This window comes from Trichechus manatus, unplaced genomic scaffold (assembly GCF_000243295.1).
Source record: "Trichechus manatus latirostris isolate Lorelei unplaced genomic scaffold, TriManLat1.0 scaffold00048, whole genome shotgun sequence".
In the NCBI taxonomy this organism is placed as follows: Eukaryota; Metazoa; Chordata; class Mammalia; order Sirenia; family Trichechidae; genus Trichechus; species Trichechus manatus.
Genome location: NW_004443984.1, coordinates 10,139,091 through 10,161,016, shown reverse-complemented (window position 1 = coordinate 10,161,016; position 21,926 = coordinate 10,139,091). Strand labels below are relative to the sequence as shown.

The 21,926-nt window shown below is 47.3% G+C and overlaps 1 protein-coding gene across 1 annotated transcript in view; it reads right to left on the bottom strand.

Moving 5' to 3' along the window:
* The window catches only part of TMCO4 (transmembrane and coiled-coil domains 4), a 108,958-nt gene that overhangs the window by 69,011 nt on the left and 18,021 nt on the right, over positions 1–21,926 (bottom strand). Inside the window, exons 3-5 of the mRNA XM_004377180.2 lie at positions 19,342–19,516; positions 18,481–18,508; positions 1,234–1,366 (exon numbers count right to left, since the gene is read on the bottom strand). Of these exons, the coding sequence (XP_004377237.1) occupies positions 1,234–1,366; positions 18,481–18,508; positions 19,342–19,516 (336 nt within the window). The remainder of the gene's footprint in view (positions 1–1,233; positions 1,367–18,480; positions 18,509–19,341; positions 19,517–21,926) is intronic.

Below are 21,926 nucleotides of genomic sequence, written 5' to 3'. Positions count from 1 at the left end.
CTAGAACTTCTGTTTTACATCTTCCCTGGTGTGGCATTACTGGTATTTAATCAGAATAAATCCCTCTGGGTAATACATTTCTTTCTGACAACAAGATTTCCAAACAATAACTAGGGGTTCCTTCATTTCAAGGCACACAAGGCACTACAAATTTCCATTATGTCCAAAGAACTTGGGCAGCCCTTGTGTTTATGGCACTTGGCCTGGATTCAGGTATTTCTTTACTGATACAGCTCTGGGAACCAAAGCAAGTCCGTTTTCAGGTAATTTCAACAGGCAAGTTTCCTCCTTTCTCAGGGAAACTCCCGTCCCTTTGTCCAACAAATCCTGGCAAGAGGGCAACCCTGGCTGTAAATGTGGCTTCAGACCTAAATTCCCTGCTGAGCTGAGCTGGCACAACTGGGTTGTTCACAGAAAGCCACTGTGGCTGAACAAATCCCAGGGTGGGGAGATGTGCTTGGTGCCAGGAGCCCGCAATTAGGCTGTGACTGTGATTGATTTATTGTTCTTGGATTAGATCATGTGTGAGGTGTTTGAGAGAGAGCTGCTCTCTGGCCAAGTTATCAGTATAATTCCCTGATATGCACTCCTTAACATACACAGATAGTAAAACTGCTCTACAACTGTTAGCTACAGGAGCATGCAGAGGAAGGGGAAGACTCATATCTACTGAGCACTTGCTACATGCCAGCCCTGGGCCAAGCATTTTCTAATATAATCACATATGTTTTTGGGAGCATGGTATCCTTATTTCACTTTACAGATGAGAATATTGTGGTTTAGAGAAGGGGGCCACCTGCCCCAGGTCAAACAGTGAATGGGTGTCAGAAGTGGGATTTGAACTCAGTCTGTTTGGCGACATGGGCTCAATTCAGCCCATGGAGAAGGGGTCATAAGAGCCTCAGATGGAGAAGGGTAGAGTCAAGAGATCCATACCAGTGTGTCAGGGCCATGAAATGTTAAAATTGCATATTCATGGCCGTTAGCAATTATCAATTCAATCCCTTCTTCTTCCAAATGAGGAAACTGAGGCCCAGAGCAGGGAAGTGACTTGCTAAGGTGACACAGTAAGTCAGGGCATAGCTGGGACTTCTCACTCTTTGTTCAATGCTTCTTCCACCTCACAGCACCTCCTCTTAATGGGGGGAAGAGAGTGCTGTTATCTGAAAAGTGTACTCAGGGGGAAGTCCTCAATTACTGACAGGTGGGACTGAAGTCACAGGGCTCTCTTACTCAGATTCCTCCTCTTTGGTTTCCTTCAGGCTCTCGAGGAACGTCTCTTCAAGGATATCTAGCTGCTCCAAGGACACCTGGAGCAGGGAGGTCACGTGGCAAATGAGGACTCTGGCCCGGGCATCATAGCGCCCTTGAGAGAGAAACAACACAGGCAAAGAATTGGTTCAGGTTTTAAGCACAGAGATGTTCATAGCAGTGTAATTTATAAAGCCCAAATGCTGGAAATGTCCTAAATGCACAATCCCATGAGAAACAGTCAGTTAAAAAATAGTACAGATTACTGGATGGGTTACCACACAACCATTAAAAATGATGCTACTCAAAAGCAAGCTGATATTTTTCACCAATAAGCAAAGATCAGTTCTTTAAATCCCAAAGTTGTGAAGGAGGCAAAAAAAAAGAAAGGTGCTCAAAGATATCACTGTGGGGAGTGTGCACTGGTAAAAAGTTTCTGGAGGAGAATTTGACAATATGTATCAAAAACTTTAAAAGTGTGCTTACTTTTTGTGTCAGGTATTCCATATCCGGAATACCAAGCATACAAAAACAATTCTAAAGGTAGAAAATGTTTAGTACATAAAGGCACTATTGATGCATTTATAACATTGTGGTGTGATGGATCGCTTTCATATGGCATTTCTGCCTCATAGAAATCAGTCTTGGGGTGTTGATTTTGACAATGATTTTCTCTCCTCCCCGTTAAGTTAGAGGAGGTCAGACATCTCTGCCATGTCATTTTTACAGTTGATGTCAGGAGTGGGACTCGTAACAGCTCCAGACTCATGGAAGTATGGGACTTAGGAAGAGAAATAATGAAGAGATGTGGGAAGTGAAACTTATGATTCTTAGATGGTCATTTTGGTAGTTGACCTGTAATGGCTGAAAGGAAAGTAAGAGATGTTATGCTGCAGCTGAGGGGAGAAAAGCTGCATCTGGAGTAGCTTGGGACAAAAGCCAGGCCTGTTAAACAAGATGATTGATAGGTGGCCAGGGTCTTCTGGTTCTACCCAGCCAGAGGTCCAAGGTCATGTGCATATGAATGGGAAGACAGTCAAGGTGTGGAGAAGATGACACTGGAAGGTTTAAAAAGGGGTTATGTGTTTGAATGTACTATGGATAGTGAATGTTTCTCCTACCTAGTATTGTAAAACAGACCTAAATTTATGATGGAAATGACTATTGGGTATTACAGATTACACAGTGTAACTCTGCCTTCAGGCAATACTTGATTGGATATACTAAAAGGGGAACTACTAAGATATGCCCAAAAGAAACACAGGCTGGTGGTTTGAATGCAGTAGCCCTGTGTATAGAGTATTGGTGGCTTAGCTTAAAAACCTGAGCACCACCCGGAACCTTTAGAGTCAGTAAATTTGCATTTGAAAAGACATGCAGACCTACTCAGAACTGCTGGAAGAGCAGGAAATTTGCATTTGAAGGAAGGACGTGCAGGAAAAAAAAATAACTATTTTGCTTTTTAAATTTTGAGCAAGTAGTTTGCTGTTGGATACATCAAGGCAGGAAAGGTCCGTGCCTGTCAGAGGAACCTCCTTCCAGGACTGGAAGTTAAAGGGAGCCAGTGAGTAGACAGCCTGATATGCTCACTTGAGGTGACTACCTGGGTCCATGAGATGAGCTGAAGTGGGAACAGGAGTAGCAATAAAGAGATGGGATGAGTCTGGACATGTTCCATTGGCACCTATTGACCTAGCCCAAGGGGGCTATGGATGAGAAAGAGAGAAGGGGCTGGCCGGTTTGAAGTACAAGGAGTTGTGTGGACTCCTGAGCCTAGGAATAGTGGCCACTGACCTAGCCCACAGGGGCTAGGGATGACTGACCAGAACCTGACCAAATGGAGAGAAAGATGTTTGACACCATGAGCTGGTGTAGACTGCTACAATTTGATGGCTTGGTCTGGACTGGATTTTGCCTATGGATGCAGACACTCAGTTCCAACTGGAACAGAAGATATTCTTCAGATCAAGGAACATGCTTGTCTCCTCAGAGTACTGGTTTGATAGGGATGGGCAATTCAAGCACTGGCTACCTAAAACAGGGGCAATAAAGGCATGAAGTGGCTGGCTTACATGCTTTTGTGGGTGTGCTTATATTCAAAATGAGGGGGACAAGGGAGGATCCCCATGGAATAGTTTCCTCTTTTCCTGATGGGTCTGGGGAAGATGGTAGGGGAAGATGCGATATGATTATATGATTCAGTTGTGAGTGCTGATTGTTAACAGGGTTAATTGTGATTATAAAAAACTGTAATTGTAGAAGCTGTAACTGTGAAAGAATGGACTAAGGAGGCACTGCTGGACTGGAGTACAGTGGCTGAATCTTGAGAGAGGCTCAGAGCAAGGGAATAATCCTCTCTCAGTTAGAGGCCATAAAGGGTGGAGATCATATGACTTCTAGAGAACCTAACCATATCAGATGGAGACCTGAATGGTTGGTACCTGAGTGACCACACCCTGAGAACTCTTTGCCTACTGAAGGACTAATTGTTAATTGCTGTTTCAGACTGGTAAAATGATTGGGAGGGGGCAATTATCCTCCAAGTGTGAAAGAACCATGGCTAGAAAAGTCAGGGGGTGGCCTGCAGTGCCATGGTTCGCTTTTACATGGCCTTTGTCACGACAGTCTTGTAACTCCCACCAAATGATTGGATGGGACTATGCAAAGTGCTTGTGGCCCACCAAGGGGACTGGACAACTTGTTAACAATACAAATAAGGTACACAGCATGCTTGTAGGGGTGGGACCATGAAAATAAAGTGTATGGAACTCTAACAAGGGGATTGGTCAGTTTGCCATCCTGGGACCTCATTACCACCAAGAAGAAGAAATGGAAGCAGAGCACATCCTTTGGACCCAGGGTCTCTGTGCTGAGTACCTCCTAGACCCAGGAGACAGACAGAAAGAGAGCCGTAACACTGGAGACGGTGTAAGATGGTGAGAAGCAGCAGCAGAGAAACAGTGGCAGCAGAACCAGGAGACCGGCACAAGACAGCACAGTGGGCTTCCTGGCCCACAGAGTAAGGTGGTTACAGTGGGTGTGCTAACCCATGGAGCAAGAGAGCTGACTGCCTTTGGGCTGAGGTTTGCTGGTGGAGTAGGGTGCCCCCGGGTATTTATTGGCAGGGCCAAAAAGCTTGTAACACTTCCCTGAGCAGGGTAGAGGCCAGCGCAAGAGGTCTGAGGGGCCGAAGGGCAGAGGGGCCGAGGGTTGAAGGGCCAAGGGCTGAGGGGCCAAGGGCTAGAGAGAGGCCTGCCTGTAAGCATGGCTGAAAAGAGGCTGTCCTGATCGAAGAACTGTATCCTGAATCATCCCTGATCCTGAACTCTAACCTCTTACTTCCCTAATAAACTCCTTAACTGTAGGTATGGTCCATGAGTTCTATGTGGCCACTGCAACGAATTATTGAACCCAGCAGAGAAGTAGAGAGTGCTGTAGGAGGGACAGCTGGTGTCAGAATTGGTAAAAAGGTTGGAGAAAGGAGGCATGTCTGACCTTCACCCCTTAGGAATCAGGCTTGGGCTGTTGATGCTGACAATGATTCTCTCTCCCCCTGTGAAGTTAGAGGAGGTCAGATGCCTCAGCCATGCCATTTTTACAAACATGAAATTGGAGGTCTAATAATGGGATTAGTTAAGTGACATAAAGTATACCCATGCAGTGTGGAAAACTACAGAGCCATGAAAAACGATTCCCCCAAAAGCCTGTAATAATGGAAAAAATGCCTATGCAATAAAACAAAATCTCAAAGTACTGCATAGGAGAAAAAGGTGAAAGAAATATGTTAAATATTATTATTATTTTCGCCTTTTCAAAATTATCCATAATGATTCTGGGTTAATTTTATAATTGGAAAAATTAATCTATCAAAATTTAACCAAAAGTGGTCTGTCCAGGCTCTAATTTTATAGCCCAGAAGCTCATAAGAAAAGGTTAGGAAAACAGTTTGGCAGTTCCTCAAAGAGTTGAACATAGAACTACCATTAAAAAAAAAACAAACCAAACCCATTGCCATTCAGTCAATTCCAACTCCTAGTGACCCTACAGGACAGAGCAGAAATGTCCCACAGGGTTTCTAAGGAGCAACTGGTGGATTTGAACTGCTGACCTTTTGGTTAGTAGCCGAGCTCTTAACCACTGTGCCACCAGGGCTACCATATGACCCAGCAATCCCAATCCTAGGTATATACACAGAAGAAGTGAAAGCAGGAACGCAAACAGAAACCTGTATACCAATGTTCACTACAGCACTTTTCACAATAGCCAAAAGGTGGAAACAACTGAAATGTCCACCGCCAGACGAATGGATAAACAAAATGTGGTATATACACACAATGGAATATTACTCAGCCATAAAGAGAAATAAAGATATGATGCATGCTGTTGAAAACATTATGCTGAGCAAAATAAGTCAGTTGCAAAAGAACAAATACAGTACGATCTCACTTACATGAAATAAGCAAATACACAGAAACCAAAAATTATTAGTGGTTACTAGGTGTAGGAGGAAGGGGGAAAGGGGGGAGTTTTTGCTTAGGGGCATTGAGTTTATGTTAATGGTAGTGGAATAATTTGGAACGGGATAGTGAGAATGGTTGTACGATCTGAAGAATATAATCAATGTCACTGAATTATACATGTAGAAATTGTATGTTTTGTTGTGTATACTTTCACCACAATAAAAAAGAAAAGGTTAATATTTGGTTAGTAAGGAATAGGGGATCTGAAAGGGGGAAAATGAACCCTGTTGAGGGAATTTCTGTCTTCAGGCAGCACACAACAGATAGAATCCTATGCAGAATGCCCCTATTTTTCTAAGTCTTTGATTGCATTACCAGCCTGAGCTGTTAAACCCCACCCATCTGCACCATAAAAAGCACAGGGAGGCCAGACAATGAGCCTCTGTGTGGCATAAAGCACCCTTCTGTGCCTCCTCTTGGTGTGCCATCTCAGACCACACCACCACCCAGCCACCCAAGAGACTGGGAGATCCCACAATCTTTCCTCTCCCTCAACCCTCACATCCAACGTCACCGAGTCTGTTACATTCTACCCAGTACTGGTGGATTCGAACTGCCGACCTTTTGGTTAGCAGCCTAGCTCTTAACCACTGTGCCACCAGGGTGCCAATACCACCTCTTAGGCATCCATTTTGCTTCTCTCTTCAGGAGCCTGTGCCAAGCAAATCTTCACTGGTCCCTCCACCTCGGGCCTCTCCCTGCCACATCTCTACTCACAAAGCCCAGGCCATGCCACATCTCTACTCACAAAGCCCAGGCCATGCCTCTTAGCCTGGCATGTGGGGATCACTTCTCTCCCGCCCAACCCCTCCTCAACATCCTCCCTCAGTTTCGAGTACAGGATAGGGCAGGAAATCTATCTTAATGTGCACTACTGAAGAACCACTGGTCTGAAGCCTGGGAGTAGGAGGAGCAGACTTCTATCCCTCCCAATTATCCTCTTTGATCTCTTTCCCTTCCAGACTCTTTCCCTCCTTGGTTCCTCCCAGACCACAAAAATGGCGCCCATGTCTAGAGACAGGACTCCAGACACAAGGCATCCAACATGTTCTTCTTTCCATGGGGGTAATGGAGACTTGAAACCTGTCACAATTAGAACCAAATCCAAACCCTATCATAACCTACAAGGCTCTGGCCAACTTCCTGACCTCACCTTCTAAAACGTTCCTGCTGAATCCAGGGCCTTTGCATTTGCTGTTTCCACTACCTGGAATGCTCTTTCCTCAGATCTTCACGTGGCTGGCTCCTCACGTTCAGATCTCTGCTCAAATGCCTCCTGGCCAGGAAGGCCTTTCCTGACCACCATGTCTAAAATAGCCTTCCCTTCTCCCGTGTCACATTATCCTTTTATTCTGCACTTTTCCCTCACAGAACTCACTACTCTCTGATATTGTACTTGTTTACTTTTTTTGGTCTATCCCTTCCCCTGAAGTATAAACATCATAACTAGTTGCTAGCAACTTCAATTCATGGTGACCCCATGTGTGTCAGAGCAGAACTGTGCTCCGTAAGGTTTTCAGTGACTGATTTTTCAGAAGCAGATCACCATACTTTTCTTCCGAGGTGCCTCTGAGTGGTCTCAAACCTCCAACCTTTCAGTTAGCAGCGAGCACTTAAGGGAGTAGTCTTTGTCATTGTTCTAGCCTTAGTATTTAGAATAGTGCCTGGCACAAAAAATGTGCTTAATAAAAATTTGCTGAATAAATGTCCAATTTATGACCTGACAGACCTGAGTAGGAATTCTATGTGTGCGTCCAACCCTTGGGCAAATGGCTTGTCCTCTCTCAGCCTCAGACTTCACAGGTAGAAAATAGGAATAATGAGAGTCACCTCACAAACCTGCTGTGAGGTTTCAATTAAACAGTGCATGGGAGGATTCTTGGTCCCTTAATGAATGTTAAAGAACTGAACATCTCTGCTGGCAGTCTACAATGTTGGGAAATAATATCATACTAAACTAGTAGTGGCTAGCATTCAAAAAGTGGACTCTGAAGTTGAAGATTTCAGTTTCTGTAAAGTAGATCTCTTTCTTCTTTTAATGAGTATCTTCTGAGTGGGCCCAGGTCTCATGGGTCTGCCAGCGTTTGCCCAGCTGCCCTTGTCTGCCTTCCTAGATGAACTGCCTACGTGCTGGGGAGCAGACAGCCACATGCTGTATCTGGGGTTACTAGGTCAAGTTAAGCTCCACACACAAAGGAGCTCCCTGCTTCTCCTAGGATCACAGACTATTGAGCCCAGTGGTAATCGAGCTGTGGAAATCAGCCAAGCCTTGGTGGCAGTGATTAATGGGTGGCAACTACAATTAGTCACTAATACGCACTCCATGGGTCAGGGCTGGGTGATTCAGCTTCTGGAATACAGGCTGTCAGGTGCACAGGTTTCTCAGGCACTGGGTTCTGTGACCTCAGCCTCCTGTAAGGGTCATTTCAAGGACCGTGGGAGCTGGTCTGCAGGTCTTGGGGCTAATGTTCTATTTACAGAAGGCAGTGGGTGTTGGGGGAAGGGCAAAAGACCTGGGTTACCCAGGAAACTGGGCTTCGCTGATCTTGGCTTCGCTGTCAACTTGCCAGGTGGCCAACTCACTCCTCAAGGGCCTGTTTATTCTATCCTGTCTCATTAAAGGCACACCAATCTACCCTTGGCTCAGGCCAGAAGTCCAGGCATCATTCTTGACTCTTCTCATTCCCTGAATCCTGACATCCAATCCACCAGCTACCACAGACAGCTCCACCTCCAAAATATATCCTGAGTCTGTCCACTTCACTCCATCTCCACTGCCACCATGACCACTATCCCTCTTCAGCCACCAGCCATGCCACTCCCTGGTTTCTCATCTTCTGCTCTTGCCCCCACACTCTATTCGCCACACAGCAGCCAGAGGGATCCTTTAAAGTCATAAATCCAATTGTATTCTCTCTCCTGCTTAAAACTCTCCAACGGCTCCCCAATGCTCTTAGAATAAAACCCACATTTCTTCCCACAGCCTGCAGGGCTGTACATTATCTGGCTCCTTCCTGCCACCCTCTCCTACGTCACTTTCTACCTGTCCCTGCTTCATGTACCATCATCTGCCCCTCCAAGAAGCCAAGCTCATTCCTGCCTCAGAGCCTTTGCACTTGCTCTTCTTGCTACCTGGAATGCTCCTCCTCCAGAGCTCTGCCTGGCTGGTCTCTTCTCATCAGTTGGGTCTCAACTCAAATATCAACTCCTTAGAGAAGCTATTGACCCCTGAATTAGAGCAGCCACCCCCGAGTCACTCTGTCCCCATTACCCTGTTCCCTACCACTGTAGTATGTGTATATAGGCTTATTGTCTGGCTCTCCCCAGTAGAATATCAGTCCCATGAGGGCAGGGATTTTTGCCTTGTTCCTTGCTGTCTCCCCAGACAATGCCTGGCAAACAGTAGGTACACCATTAAGCTGTCCTGGCTCACTAACTGATTAAAGCTGTCTCTTGACTGCCAGGGTTCTCTGCTGTGCCCCCATCCCCAAACAGCAAAAAAGACCTTCCCCTGCTTCCCACCTCCAGTTGAGGCTTACTCACTATTGCCAGTACCCTCTGAGCTATACTTCTAGAAGGGATCATCCTTTACAATGCTGTGAATTACTTTTAAACATCAAAGTTTTGACAGTATCTGGAGCACTTCTACATTTGCTCATCACTCAGTTCCTTCCTCAAATGCCACCTCCTCCTAGAAGGCCTCCCTGATCACTTTCATTGCTTATATTCCCTTAAACCAAAACCAAACCAGCTGCTGTGGAGTTGATTCCAACTTATGGCAACCCCACTGTGCAGATTAGAACTGTGCTCCATACGGTTTTCAAGGCTGTGACCTTTCAGAAGAGGATCACCAGGCTTTTCTTCCAAGACACCTCTGGGTGGGTCCGAACTGCCAACCTTTCAGTAGTCGAGTGCTTAACCATTTGAGCCACTCAGGGACTCATCTATTCCCTTACCCTGAGTTATTTTCTCATCACCATTTAAAACTAATTCTTTTATTTGCCTACTTGTTTATTGTCTTTCTCCCCTTCTAGAACATAAGCTCCTAATTCACTGTACATCCTCAGAACATAGACCTATGCCTAAAGCAAAGCAGATGTTTAACAGCACTTGTATGAATGAATGGAATATCTCTATGAATGAGTGCATCAGTTAATGGCCCTCTCTTGTCTCAGCTGCAAAACAGAAAAGGATAATTATGCTGGATGAGAAGTGTATCCCCTTTCAGCAGAAACATCCTATGATTCATATTCATACTAAAAGCTTCATTTCTCTCCTGCTGACTCTGGATGAGATTTGGTGCTGTACACTCTACATGTATTGATTTACTGAATTCTCACACCTGCCTGAGGAGGCAGGGGCTACTGGTATCTCAATTCTACTGAAGAGGAAACTGAGGTACAGAGAGCTTAGGTCACTTGTTCAGGGCCACTCAGCTGGTGAGTAGTGAAAGGGGCAGTCTGGCTGCAGAGGTCATGCCGTTGACCCCCACCAGGAAATGGGGACCAAGGCCATGGGACAGCAGAACCCTGTCCTCTGGACATGAGCAGTACTGCCCATCTCGTCTGGGCCCACCCATTACTTCTGGCCTCCTCTCCCTCCTCTTGGCCTCCCTCTGAATCTGGGCCAGTCTCTGATGTTTCCTGGACTGTCTAGCCATGGTGGTAGGATCTCAACACTTCAGAAATCCACCTGAAGACCAAGGCTGGAGGACACGGCCTCCTGAGGTTCCTTCCAGCTCAGAGATCTAACAGGCAGCCTCAGGGTGCCCATTCCCCCTCACAGGGAGGGACTTCCAAAAGTCTAAGGTCAAATGGACTTGAAACAGCCCAACAGCTGCCTCTGCACCACCACTGTCTTAGTCATCTAGTGCTGCTATTGCAGAAATACCACAAATGGATGGCTTCAACAAACAGAAGTTTATTCTGTCACAGCCTAGTAGGCTGAAAAACCAACCAAACAAAAAACCAAACCCATTGCCATCGAGTTGATTCTGACTTATAGCAACCCAACAGGACAGAGTAGAACTGCCACATAAGGTTCCGAAGGAGCGTTTGGTGGATTTGAACTGCTGACCTTTTGGTTAGCTGCCGTAGCTTGCTAGAAGTCCAAATTCAGGGCATCAGCTCCAGAGGAAGGCTTTCTCTCTCTGTCAGCTCTTCAGGAAGGTCCTTATCATCAATCTTTCCCTGGACTAGAAGCTTCTCAGCGCAGGGACCCTGGGTCCAAAGGATGCGCTCTTCTCCTGGCACTACTTTCTTGGTGGTATGAGGTCCGCATGTCTCTCTGCTCACTTCTCTCTTTTATATCTCAAAAGAGATTGGTGTAAGACACAACTTAATCTTGTAGATTGAGTCTTGCCTCATTAACATAATTGCAGCTAATCTCCCCTCTTTAACATCATAGAGGTACAATTTACAACACATCAGAAAATCACATCAGATGACAAAACAATAGACAATCACACAATACTGGGAATCATGGCCTAGCCAAACTGATACACATTTTTGTTTATTGTTGTAGTTTAAGTGAAAGTTTACACTTCAAATTAGTCTCTTATACAAAACTTTATACATAGTTATGTGACCCTAATTGCTCTCCCTATACTGTGACAGCACACTCCTCCATTTCACCCCTGATTTCCCATGTCCATTCAACCAGCTCCTAACCCTCTCTGCCTTCTCATCTCACCTCCGGACAGAAGCTGCCCGTTCAGTCTTACGTGATACACGTTTTGGGGGGACACAATTCAATCCACAACAACCACCTTCCGCCCACCCCGGGAAACAGAAGTTGCAATCACTGTGCACTTAGCCCCCAGATATGGTGAAGTGGCGTCTTGAGACCCACTTGGGACAGTGGTTTTTATACTTTAGTGAGCACGAAGGGCACATGGGGAGCTAGTGAGAATCCAGATTCCCTGGCTCCACATGCAGGGATTTCAATTCATGAGGTCTGAGGTGGGCCTTAGGAATCTGCACTTTTAACAAGCCCCAGGTGATTCTGAGGCAGGCGGTCCATATTCTGAGAAACACTAGCGAGCTCTCCTCCTGCGTATAGGAGCGCTCTTCCAGGTCTGAGATGGTCCGGGAGGGCCTGTGCTTGGAGGAAGGTAAGTGAGCAAGATAACCCCTGGTGCTACTTCTGCAAGGAAGGGAATCCAGCATCATGGGGCCCCTACTGAGTGCCAGGCATCAAGAGAGGAGCTTTGCATTAGCGATTGCTAATCCTCCCTCCCTGGGAGGCTGATAGGTGCAAATGCCCCATTTTGCGTATGAGGGAAGAACAGGTGCAGAGAGGTTAAGAAACTTTATCAAAGTCACACAGCTGAGAGAGCAGTGCAGCTTGGATTACAATCCAGGATTCTCTGATGCCAATGTTTCTGCTCATTCCACTGGGGTTGTCTTTTAAAGGCAAGTCTTTAACTCTTGAGTGAGTCTGGGGCTCCGGGACAATCCCACATGGTCAGCTGTGACTCCTATCTTCTATGCATGTGGTTTATGTGAGGTACACATACACTCCAAGGGACCGCTCTGGGCTATGGGTCACAAGTACACAGAAAGATGACATCATCTTGGTGCCCCTTTCTTTGGAAAGTTTTGGGGGGAAACCCAGGAATCTCAGCTCTGCCACCAGGGGGCAGGCGTGTGCCAGACTCCCAGAACTGTCAGGCAAGCCTGATGCCCACCCTAGACACTCAACCACATACTGTGGGAGCTGGTAGAACCATAACCCTTGAAGCCTAATTGGTCCCTCTAGCTCAAGAAGAGCAAGGGGGCACATCTAGGGTTCACCCTATGAGTTAATGGCGAATCAGGGCCAGAACACACGTCTCTGGGCTCCATCCATGAGCAGTGAGACTAGAAAAGCATGCATTTTGCACTTATTTTTATTGTCCAGCACTGTCCTGGGCAGAGAAGGACACACAGCAGCCCTGGAGCTTGGCACTAAATGCCAGCAGCACCCCAGGCATTGTGATAACAACCCCACATTTCCAAATGGCCCTCCCCATAGAGGATGGGCAGTACAGCCTTTAGTTGTGAGGCACTGAACTGGCCTCTGTTCTCAGTAATGGCCCCATCTCTGAGAATGAGGCAGGCATAGAAGGCCTGGGGTTGACCTTGTGCTCGCTGGGATTGCCACGGGTCCCAGACTTCGGGAAAGAGATTGTGGTCTCTCCTTTCCCTTCGGGGACTGCCCTCCAGACCAAAGAAAGGGAGCCCAGAGCAAAACCTTCAGCCTTTGTTGTCCCACAGATCTGGGTTTGAATTTTTTTAACCTCTCTGGGCCTCAGTTTCCTCATCTGTAAAATGGGGACAGTAATGCCTTTTTTAAGGAGCCCCAGTGGTGCAGTGGTTAAAGGGAACGACTGCTAACCGAAAGGCCAGCAGTTCAAAATCACCAACAGGCTTTGCGGGAGAAAGATGTGGCAGTCTGCTTCCACAGAGATTTACAGCCTTGGAAACTCTATGGGATCGCTATGAGTCGGAACTGACTTGACAGCAGTGGGTTCTGGTTTTGTTGGGATGAAACAAGAAGAGCATATGAGGAGCCTGGCCAGCACCTAAGACGCAGAAAGTGATCAATAATAATAATGTTACGGTGAATTTTCACATTTCCTCGAATCCTCTCTGCTAAGCAATGCTAAGAAGGTATGCTCAGAGTCTGGGCAGCTGGGCAAGGCTGTGAGTGGCCCCTAGCATGTCAAGGCAAGAGAATCTTCCTCTGTCCTCTCCCTGGGATGCGAGGACACACGTCTCACACCACACTCAGACACTGCCTACCCTGCCCACTGCACTATCACCCCTCAACTTACCAACTTCTCCAATTACACATTTTCTTCTAGAATATTTATTTTTTCTCTCTGTTGTCACCCTTAGTGAATTTTTTTCCATAAAAACAAATAAGAAACCACATCTGACTTCCAATGCTGTGCCACCATGCCTGGTGTTTACTCTTGTTTGTGAAGGAGAGAAGGTGAGAGGGATGGGACTTTCAGGACGGACTCCCTCATGAGGCAGTAGCTTTCCTCAGATTCTTCTGGGTGTGATTCCTGTCTTCTTTCCTCATGGCTTATTTGAGGAACACAGTTAAGTGTGTTAAAGTAGTGACACACTTACTTCAGGACCAGCGGTCATTGAAGCCGAGTGCACAGAGGAGGGGCTGCTTCTCCTGAGACCCTCCTCAAACTCCACTCCTTGGAAGCCAGTAGGATCACCCCTCTTCTGGCTCCCACCACATACTGTACCCAGTCTTCTTCCTGGCCTCACTAAACCCTCATAAAAGTGAGCTGTGTGCCTGGCTGTGAGCGCCAGGAAGACAGGGACTAAGTCTCAATTTAGCTCTCTCTGGGAAGCAGAACTGTAGTTGAGAGTGGACTCTGGAACCACACGGCCTGGGTTTGAATCCTGGCTCCATCACTTTCCAGCTGTGTGACCTTGGGCAGGTGCTTTCACCTATCTGTGCCCCAGTTTTCTCTTTTGTAAAATGGGGACAATAATAGCATCAACCTCCTAGGGTCACTGCGGGGCTTAAAGGAATTGGTACCTGTAAAGCACTTAGCCTGGCACACAGTAGGCATTCAATCAGTGTCAGCTCTGATCAGAATTATTCCCAGTGCCCAGTACAGAGCCTGGCACACACAGGCTCAGTCCTTATCTGTGCTTTCAACAAATACTAAAAATATGGAAGAACTAGCCAGTTTCAACACTGAAAACAAACTGGATGAATCTCAAGGAGGCTGATGAAGTGACTAGGTGATAAGGTTTGAACGTCACCACGACCAAAGACCAACAGCTCAGGCCTTAGCGTTTCTAATTCATCAGGGAGGTAGACAGTTTGCAATTCAGTAATAAAGACCAGATCAGAAAGTAGAGGGAGTGTGCAGTAAGGATTGCTATGTCTCATCTGGTGTGCGCCTCCTTGGGTTCCAAAGACTAGAGTCAAGCCTCCCTTCAGATTCAGAGTACAGAGCGCAAGGTCATGATTCAGTTTAAGGTTCCAGGCACCAAGGCCGAGCTCATGCAGGGACTGGCTTTGCCTTAAATGGAATTTTGAAACTTACTTTGAAATGTAACCCTGGGCTACCTACTTAGCCTCCTGATCCTTAATTTCCTTCCCTGTAAGTGGGGATAATAGTACCTACTTCAAACAGCTGATCTGCAGATCACATACCATGGTACAAATGGTTAATGCACTTAGCTGTTAACCCAAAGGCTAGAGGTTCGAGTTCACCCAGAGGCACCTCGGAAGAAAGGCTTACTTCTGAAAAATCAGCCACTGAAAACCCTATGGAGCACAGTTCTACTCTGACACACACGGGGTCCCCACGAGTCAAAACTGACTTGATAGAGACTTTAATGATTCTCAATCTACACAAAACGCCTAGTAGAGCAACTAGAATAACTCAGAAATACTACTAGCTGCACATAAACTGGCCCATCTGAAATGGCTGAATTTTGGGTCACAGAGCAGTGGTTCTCAACTGGGGGTAACTGTGTCCCCCAGGGGACACTGGGCAATGTATGGGGACATTTTTAGTTGTCACAACTCAGGGAGTGCTACTGGCATCTAGTGGGTAGAGGCCAGAGATGCTGCTAAACACCTCACAATGCACAGGGCACTTCCCCACAACAGAGAACTATTGAGCTGCAAATGTCAAGAGTGCGGAAGTAAGAAACCCCAGCCTCGACCTCTCAGCTCAGATTCAGTTTAACCTTCAACATATCAAAGACTTATTTTTTTCAGTTGTGTGGGCAAAGAGCTTCGTGGGTTGTTACTGGATAAAGAGAAGAAGATGATGAGTGCACCGAAGAATTCCACCCAATTGCCCACGTGGCATTGCTCGGTGACTAAGACTCTTAAACTTCCAGTAAAGGTTAACTTTCTAGGAAGTTTTGAGAAATGCAGCTTTTCATGTTGATTTCCTGGGTGAATTTCCATGACTAATCACCCCACTTCGAATTCAGGAAGAAACCCAGCAGCACAGACAGCTTCCGCCTCTACTACATGCCACCAACCCATCAATCTCTGTAAGAGGAAGACAGTTGAGCCCTCAAACACAGACAAAGCACTCATGACTGTGAAAGTCCCAGGTCTGCAAAATGGGAACAACCCCCATATCTCCCTCTTAGGGGGCTGAGAAGGATAAATGCTGATCCAAGCCCTTAGCACCCTGCCTGGCACACAGTAAATGCTCAACAAATGGTGGCTTTATCATTATAAGGCTTCATAATATTCGATTCTATCTGCTGAGGTGCTGCCCTAAGGAGCCCTGGTGGTGCAGTGGTTAAGCACTCTGCTACTAACCGAAAGGTCAACGGTTTGAACCCAACAGCCACTCTGTGGGAGATAGATGTGGCAGTCCGCTTCTGTAAAGATTACAGCCTTGGAAACCCTATGGGGCAGTTCTACTCTGTTGCTATGAGTTGGAATTGACTCGACTGCAATGGGTTTTGGTTTGAGGTGCTGCCCTACTCTCCAGCAACTTGAACCTCAGGCCACTGTGCAAACTCAACCCCTCCCTCCAAGGGAGTCCAGAAGGATCAGATACTATTCTTCCCTTACTTTTGGTTTAAAAAAAAGTGATCCAATCACTCTGTAATAAGATATGTGACAAATCCTTAGATTGCAAAGCCCCTGAATATGTGAGCTGTGGTGTGAACAAGCCGAAAACGCCAAGACTGGGAGTCTGAAGACCAAGCAATGTTCCTAGACCAGCTCCACCACTTACCTGAGGGCAAGCCACTCAGCCTCAGCTGCTAAACAGGCACCTTACCGAATGCGTTGCTTGCCACGCAGGGGCTGAACCAATCACCCCTTGAGGTTCCATTCAGCTCTAAGATACGGAAAGTTAAAATGTTTTGTTTGGATAGAGTAGGTCCAACCATACGCTCTGGGGATGTACCTTAGAGAAGGTCCAATATCCTGCCCACTTCTCCAACCGTAATGTGCACGTAAGTCACCTAGGATCCTGTTAACAGGCAGCTCCCAAGTCAGCAGGTCTGCATCAGATTTTGCATTTCTAACAAGCTCCCAGGGGATGCCAGTGCTGCTGGTTCATGGACTACACTTTCAGTAGCAAAGGCTTGCTCTTGTTATTGCTGTTAGGTGCCCTTGAGTCGATTTTCGACTCAGAGAAACCCCATGTGACAGAGTAGAACTGCCCCATAGGGTTTTCTATGCTATAATCTTTTGGGAGCAGATTGCCAGGTCTTTCTCATGTGGGCTCGAACCGACAACCTTTCAGTTTGCAGCTGAGTGCTTAACCACTGTGCCACCAGGGCTCCTTAGCAAGGGCTTACAGGTCGTATTTTTTTAAATAATGAAGAAAATGTATTAGTCTTATAAGAAGTTCCTGTAAAGATTACAGCCTAGAAAACCCTATGGGTGGGGGAAGGGTTGGTTACAAGTTGACCCACGTGCTCTGCTACCCTTGCAGACACTGACCTGAACATTTATTGGCAAGCGAGTGTGAGAAAGCAGTTCACGTGACCTGCTGAGGAAGTCCCGGCCTCCTACTCTTTTAGAGTTTCTGACCACCACCTTGTATGAAAGAGTCACTGATGGCAAATGCCAAGAGTCCTGAGACAGGACCCGACACTCTTGCAGGTGGCATTGGGCAACCAGGATTCCAGAGTTCAGACGCCACTACTGACTCCTCTTCTTCCCTGTATCTGGTCTCAGCAACTCTGCTGTCTCGTCCCTCAGAAGGACTCCTGCGTCATACCCTCACCCCCAGTCTCTCTGCTGCCTTCACCGAGGCCTGTGTTTTCTCACTCCTAGCTGATGGTGAGGAGCACTGGTGGCGCAGTGGTTAAGAGCTCAGCTGCTAACCAAAAGGCTGCCAGGTGGAACCGACCCAGCGGCTCTGTGGGAGAAAGACCTGGCGATCTGCTTCTGTAAAGATTATAGCCTAGAAAACCTAACGGAGCAGTTCTACCCTGTCACACGGGGTCGCTAGGAGTCACAAATCAACTCGACAGCACCTAACAACAAGCTGATGGTGCCGCCTGCTAAAGCCTGCCCAGGTGAATCCCATCCTGCTCACCTCCTGCTCAGCTGACAGCCGCCTCCCTGGCCCAGGGCCCTGCCTGCTGTGCTCCTGCCCCACTGGCCTTCCTTCTGTGTGCTCCTTCCCACCTTACGCTTCTGCACGTGCCGTTCTCTCTCTTAAAACTCTACTCTTCCTCCTCTTCTCAGCCCTCCACCCCGCTATCAGCCAGGGTTCCGACGGGGAGTTGGGTGAAATTTCTCTTATTACATGGTTTGGAGATTGTTCGGGATTCCATTTTCAATTTTGTGTTCTCTCTTCCTGCTTCCCATCACATTAACATCAGAGGGCTTTGTGACCAAACCTCTCACGAGTTTAGGAACAATCAGAAGTCTCATGCACAATAATAGGGAAGCCCAGGCAGAGGAGGTGGAAGAAGTTGGAAGGAGGGTGCTCAGGAGGCAGATCGTGTAGTGGTTGAATGGAAAACACCCCGGGATGGTGCAGCGAGTGGGATGGTGGCCCCTCCAAAAGATGTGTCCTGGAACCTGTGACTGAGACCTTACTTGGAAAAAGGGTCTTGGCAGATGTAATTAAGTTAAGGATCTTGAGATGAGGTCATTCTGGATTATACGGGTGGCGGCACCTATCCCTGCTTCACTGGCTAGGGATGAAGGAGGGTGCCCATAATTTACAAAGCTTAGAAAATCAACTTACCATCCTTGAGTGAGAAGGTCAGAAGGTCCTGGGGGGAAAAGGCAAGATGAATCAGCAATAAGTTGATATGCTACCAGCCTGCTCACTCAACGAATATTTATTGACTTCTCCTTAGTGGGAGAACAAGACAGACAAAAATCTCTGCCCTATACTCTAGAGGTAGGACAGATAACAAGCAAGTGAGCAAATAAATAAAAATGTGAGAGTTTCAGGTAGTGAAATAAAGGCAGGAAAGGAGGTAGAAGGTGATGGAGGGGAAGGGGCTATTTTAAATCTATATGCATTTGCCCCCCAGCAGCCAACGTCACAAGTTTCTGCCTGCTTTAACCACACACAGGGCAGGTGAGTGACTTGCCCAAGGGCACACAGTAAAGCTGATGCTTCCCAGAAAGGCGCCACAGTTTAGCGGTTAGAAGCACGGGCTCTGGAGTCAGGCTGCTTGGGTTCAAAACTTGGCTGAGCCACTTATCAGCTGTGTGACCTTGGGCAAGTTACTTAACCTCTCTGTGTCCAGTCTTCCCATCTATAAAACAGGATGATCATACTGCCTACACCTCATAAAGCTGCTGAGAATTAAATGAGTTAGTATTTGGAAAGGCACTAGCACATAATAAGGACTCTATAAATATTAAATTAAATAAATAGTTAACATTCAATAATAATTCAAGATTAGCTATTATCATCATCATAAAACTGTATTGTGATGAAATATCTTTCAGGCCACCCCATCCTACTGGAAGGAATTTTCAGATTGATTTTTGAAAGGAAATAATTTGTTCTACTTGCCTACCCGCATCCTCAACTCCCCACTCCACAGGCCCCCATTCTGTAGCTGCCACCCAACCCAGGTTTTGTACATACCTGAGTGATGACCAATGGGTCATTCTTTAAGATGGGGTCCTTCAACAGAATCTGAACAAACACGTCTGCTCCTTCGCCTCCCAGGCCGCTGGCAAAAGCAGTCATGGTTGGCAAGACAGTTTCAGACAACTCCAGCCACTTCACCAGGCCCATCACAAACTCTGTGCAGAAGGAGCTGAAAGACAACCACAGCTCAGATCATAAGGCTTCGTGGAATGTGCTCCTCACACGGCTGTGGGGAGTTTAGGTCAGACATGTTCACGTATGTGAATAGGGGCAGTGGTGGTTCAGTGGTCGAATTCTCGCCTTCCACATCGGCGACCTAGGTTTGATTCCCGCCAATGCACCTCATAACAGCCACCACCTGCCTGTCAGTGGACATGCTGCTATGATACTATGGTGCTGAACAGGTTTCAGTGGAGCTTCCAGACTAGGACAGACTAGAAAGAGAGGCCTAGCATGCTACTTTTGAAAATCAGCCACTGAAAACCTACGGATCACAATGATTCAATCTACAACCAATCATGAGGATGGTGCAGGGGGGGCAGCATTTCATACCACTGTGTATGGGGTCACTATGAGTCTGGGGGCCTACTCTACAGCTGCTAACAACAACATATATATGAACGGCTGTACACAGTAGGTGATCAATCAATAAATGGAAGCTGAAAACTTGATGAGTGTGATTCATGAAATGGAGAGATAATAAAAAACCTAATTTTAGAGGATGGATTTTAGTTTCTTCCCCTGAAAACTTCTACCCAAGAGGCTGATAAACCACAAGACTGAGGGCAAAGGGGAGTTGCTGACACCTGCCCCGGGCCTGGCCTGTGCACGGGGGGTGAGGAATCACAGACCAACAAGATGTGGTCTCTGACAAAGATGCTCACGGCCAGGTGCAGACACACAGGTAATAAACGAGCCCAGTCAGTACCTCGTGTTACACTAGACAGAGTAGGAATTAAGTCCTAAAGATCCCAAAAAGGGAGTCCCCAAATCTACCTGTATAGGTGAGAGGAAGCAACTAGAAAAGGCTTCCCAGAGAAGGTGACTCACTGCTGTTTTAACTCACCAAGCACATGCTTGTTAGAAAAAGTCAGCCACTGCAGAAGTGGGTAAAGAAAAAGTCTGCCTCCCCATCATATCCACTCCCCGGAACCACCTTGTACACCATCGGGTCTCTGTCCACAGAAGATATTTGAGTTGAGTCCTACAGGAGGCACCGGAGTGCCTGGGTGGAGGATGGGATGGGGTCACCCCAGGGGAGAAGGAAGCGCGTGAGCTGAGACACAGATGCAGGGGAACATGTGGCATTAGGGGGCTGTGGCAAAGTCCCCACCAGATTTCTGATTTAGAGCTACCACGCTGTGGCAGCAAGAGGGGCGAGCTGAAGGCGGAGGCGGGGTGGTGGTGTATGAAGCAGGGGAGCCAGGTAGAAGGCAATCATACCAGCCCAGGGTAAAGGTTGGGACCTAGAAGCCAGATCTATCTCCAAATCCAGTGGTCCATCCTGCCTCAAACCACACTCCTCTGGGACTCTCGGTGCCAGGTTCTGCACCATTTAGGGACCCTAACCAGGTCAGGGTGGAATCAGGCCACCCCAGAAACAGGCAGAGCTCCCTGGTGGTGGAGGCGACCTCAGGAGACTGGCCCCTGGCCCACTCAGCCCTGGCTCCACAGACCCTAGCCAGCCCACATATGCCGTTTCTTAGAGCCTGCTGCTGCTGAAGCCCGAGAGGAAAGACCTCTGCAGACAGGGCCCTGACAGGAGTGCTGAAGAGCTCAGGTTCAAATCTGGGTTCCCCAGGAAGTGGCTATGAGATAAAGATTACTAGGCAAGAGGATTTTTTTTTAATTGTTGTAAAAATACATGGACTCCAACGCTTATTAAACATATTAACATGGTAACTTTAAAATATATATTTAGATGGGCAGGGGGGCTTTATGGCATGCCCTTGGGGTCAGCACCTGTGGGAGGGAGGGAAGGAGGCCAACTGGGCAGAGGGAGCAGCTGAGCTGTGGTGCAGTCTCCATGGAAGCCTCAGGCTGACTGAGGGGAGTTCTCAAGATGGGATGAAACTTCAGAGCTGTCCCAAGTGGGGCAAGAGGACCAGGCCTTTAAATCCCCACATCAACCAGTTACTGGATGTGGGCAGCACCATGGAAGGGCAGACCTTGGGCAAGTCGGCTCTGTCCAGCTGAGGCAGGGCCCAAAGGGGGCTGAGAGCGCAGGGCTGTGCCGGCAGCACTTCAGCAGCTGGCGTATAAGTCCTTCATTCCTGAAGGGGGATATGAGTGATGCGGCTCCTTGGGAAAGTAACTTGACCTCTCTGTGTCTGAGCTGCTGTTATGGACTGAATTGTGTGCCCCAAAAGTATGTGTTGTAAATCCTAACCCTATATCTGTGGTTATAATCCCATTTGAACGAACAAATCTGTCTTTGAAGCAGCACAACCAGAATGCTCTTAGAAGGAAGGATGGCGCATCAACTGGTCCCAACCACTTGGAGTAAAGGAGAATGAAGAACACCAAAGACACAAGGAAAGTACTGGCCCAAGAGACAGAATGGGCCACATAAACCAGAG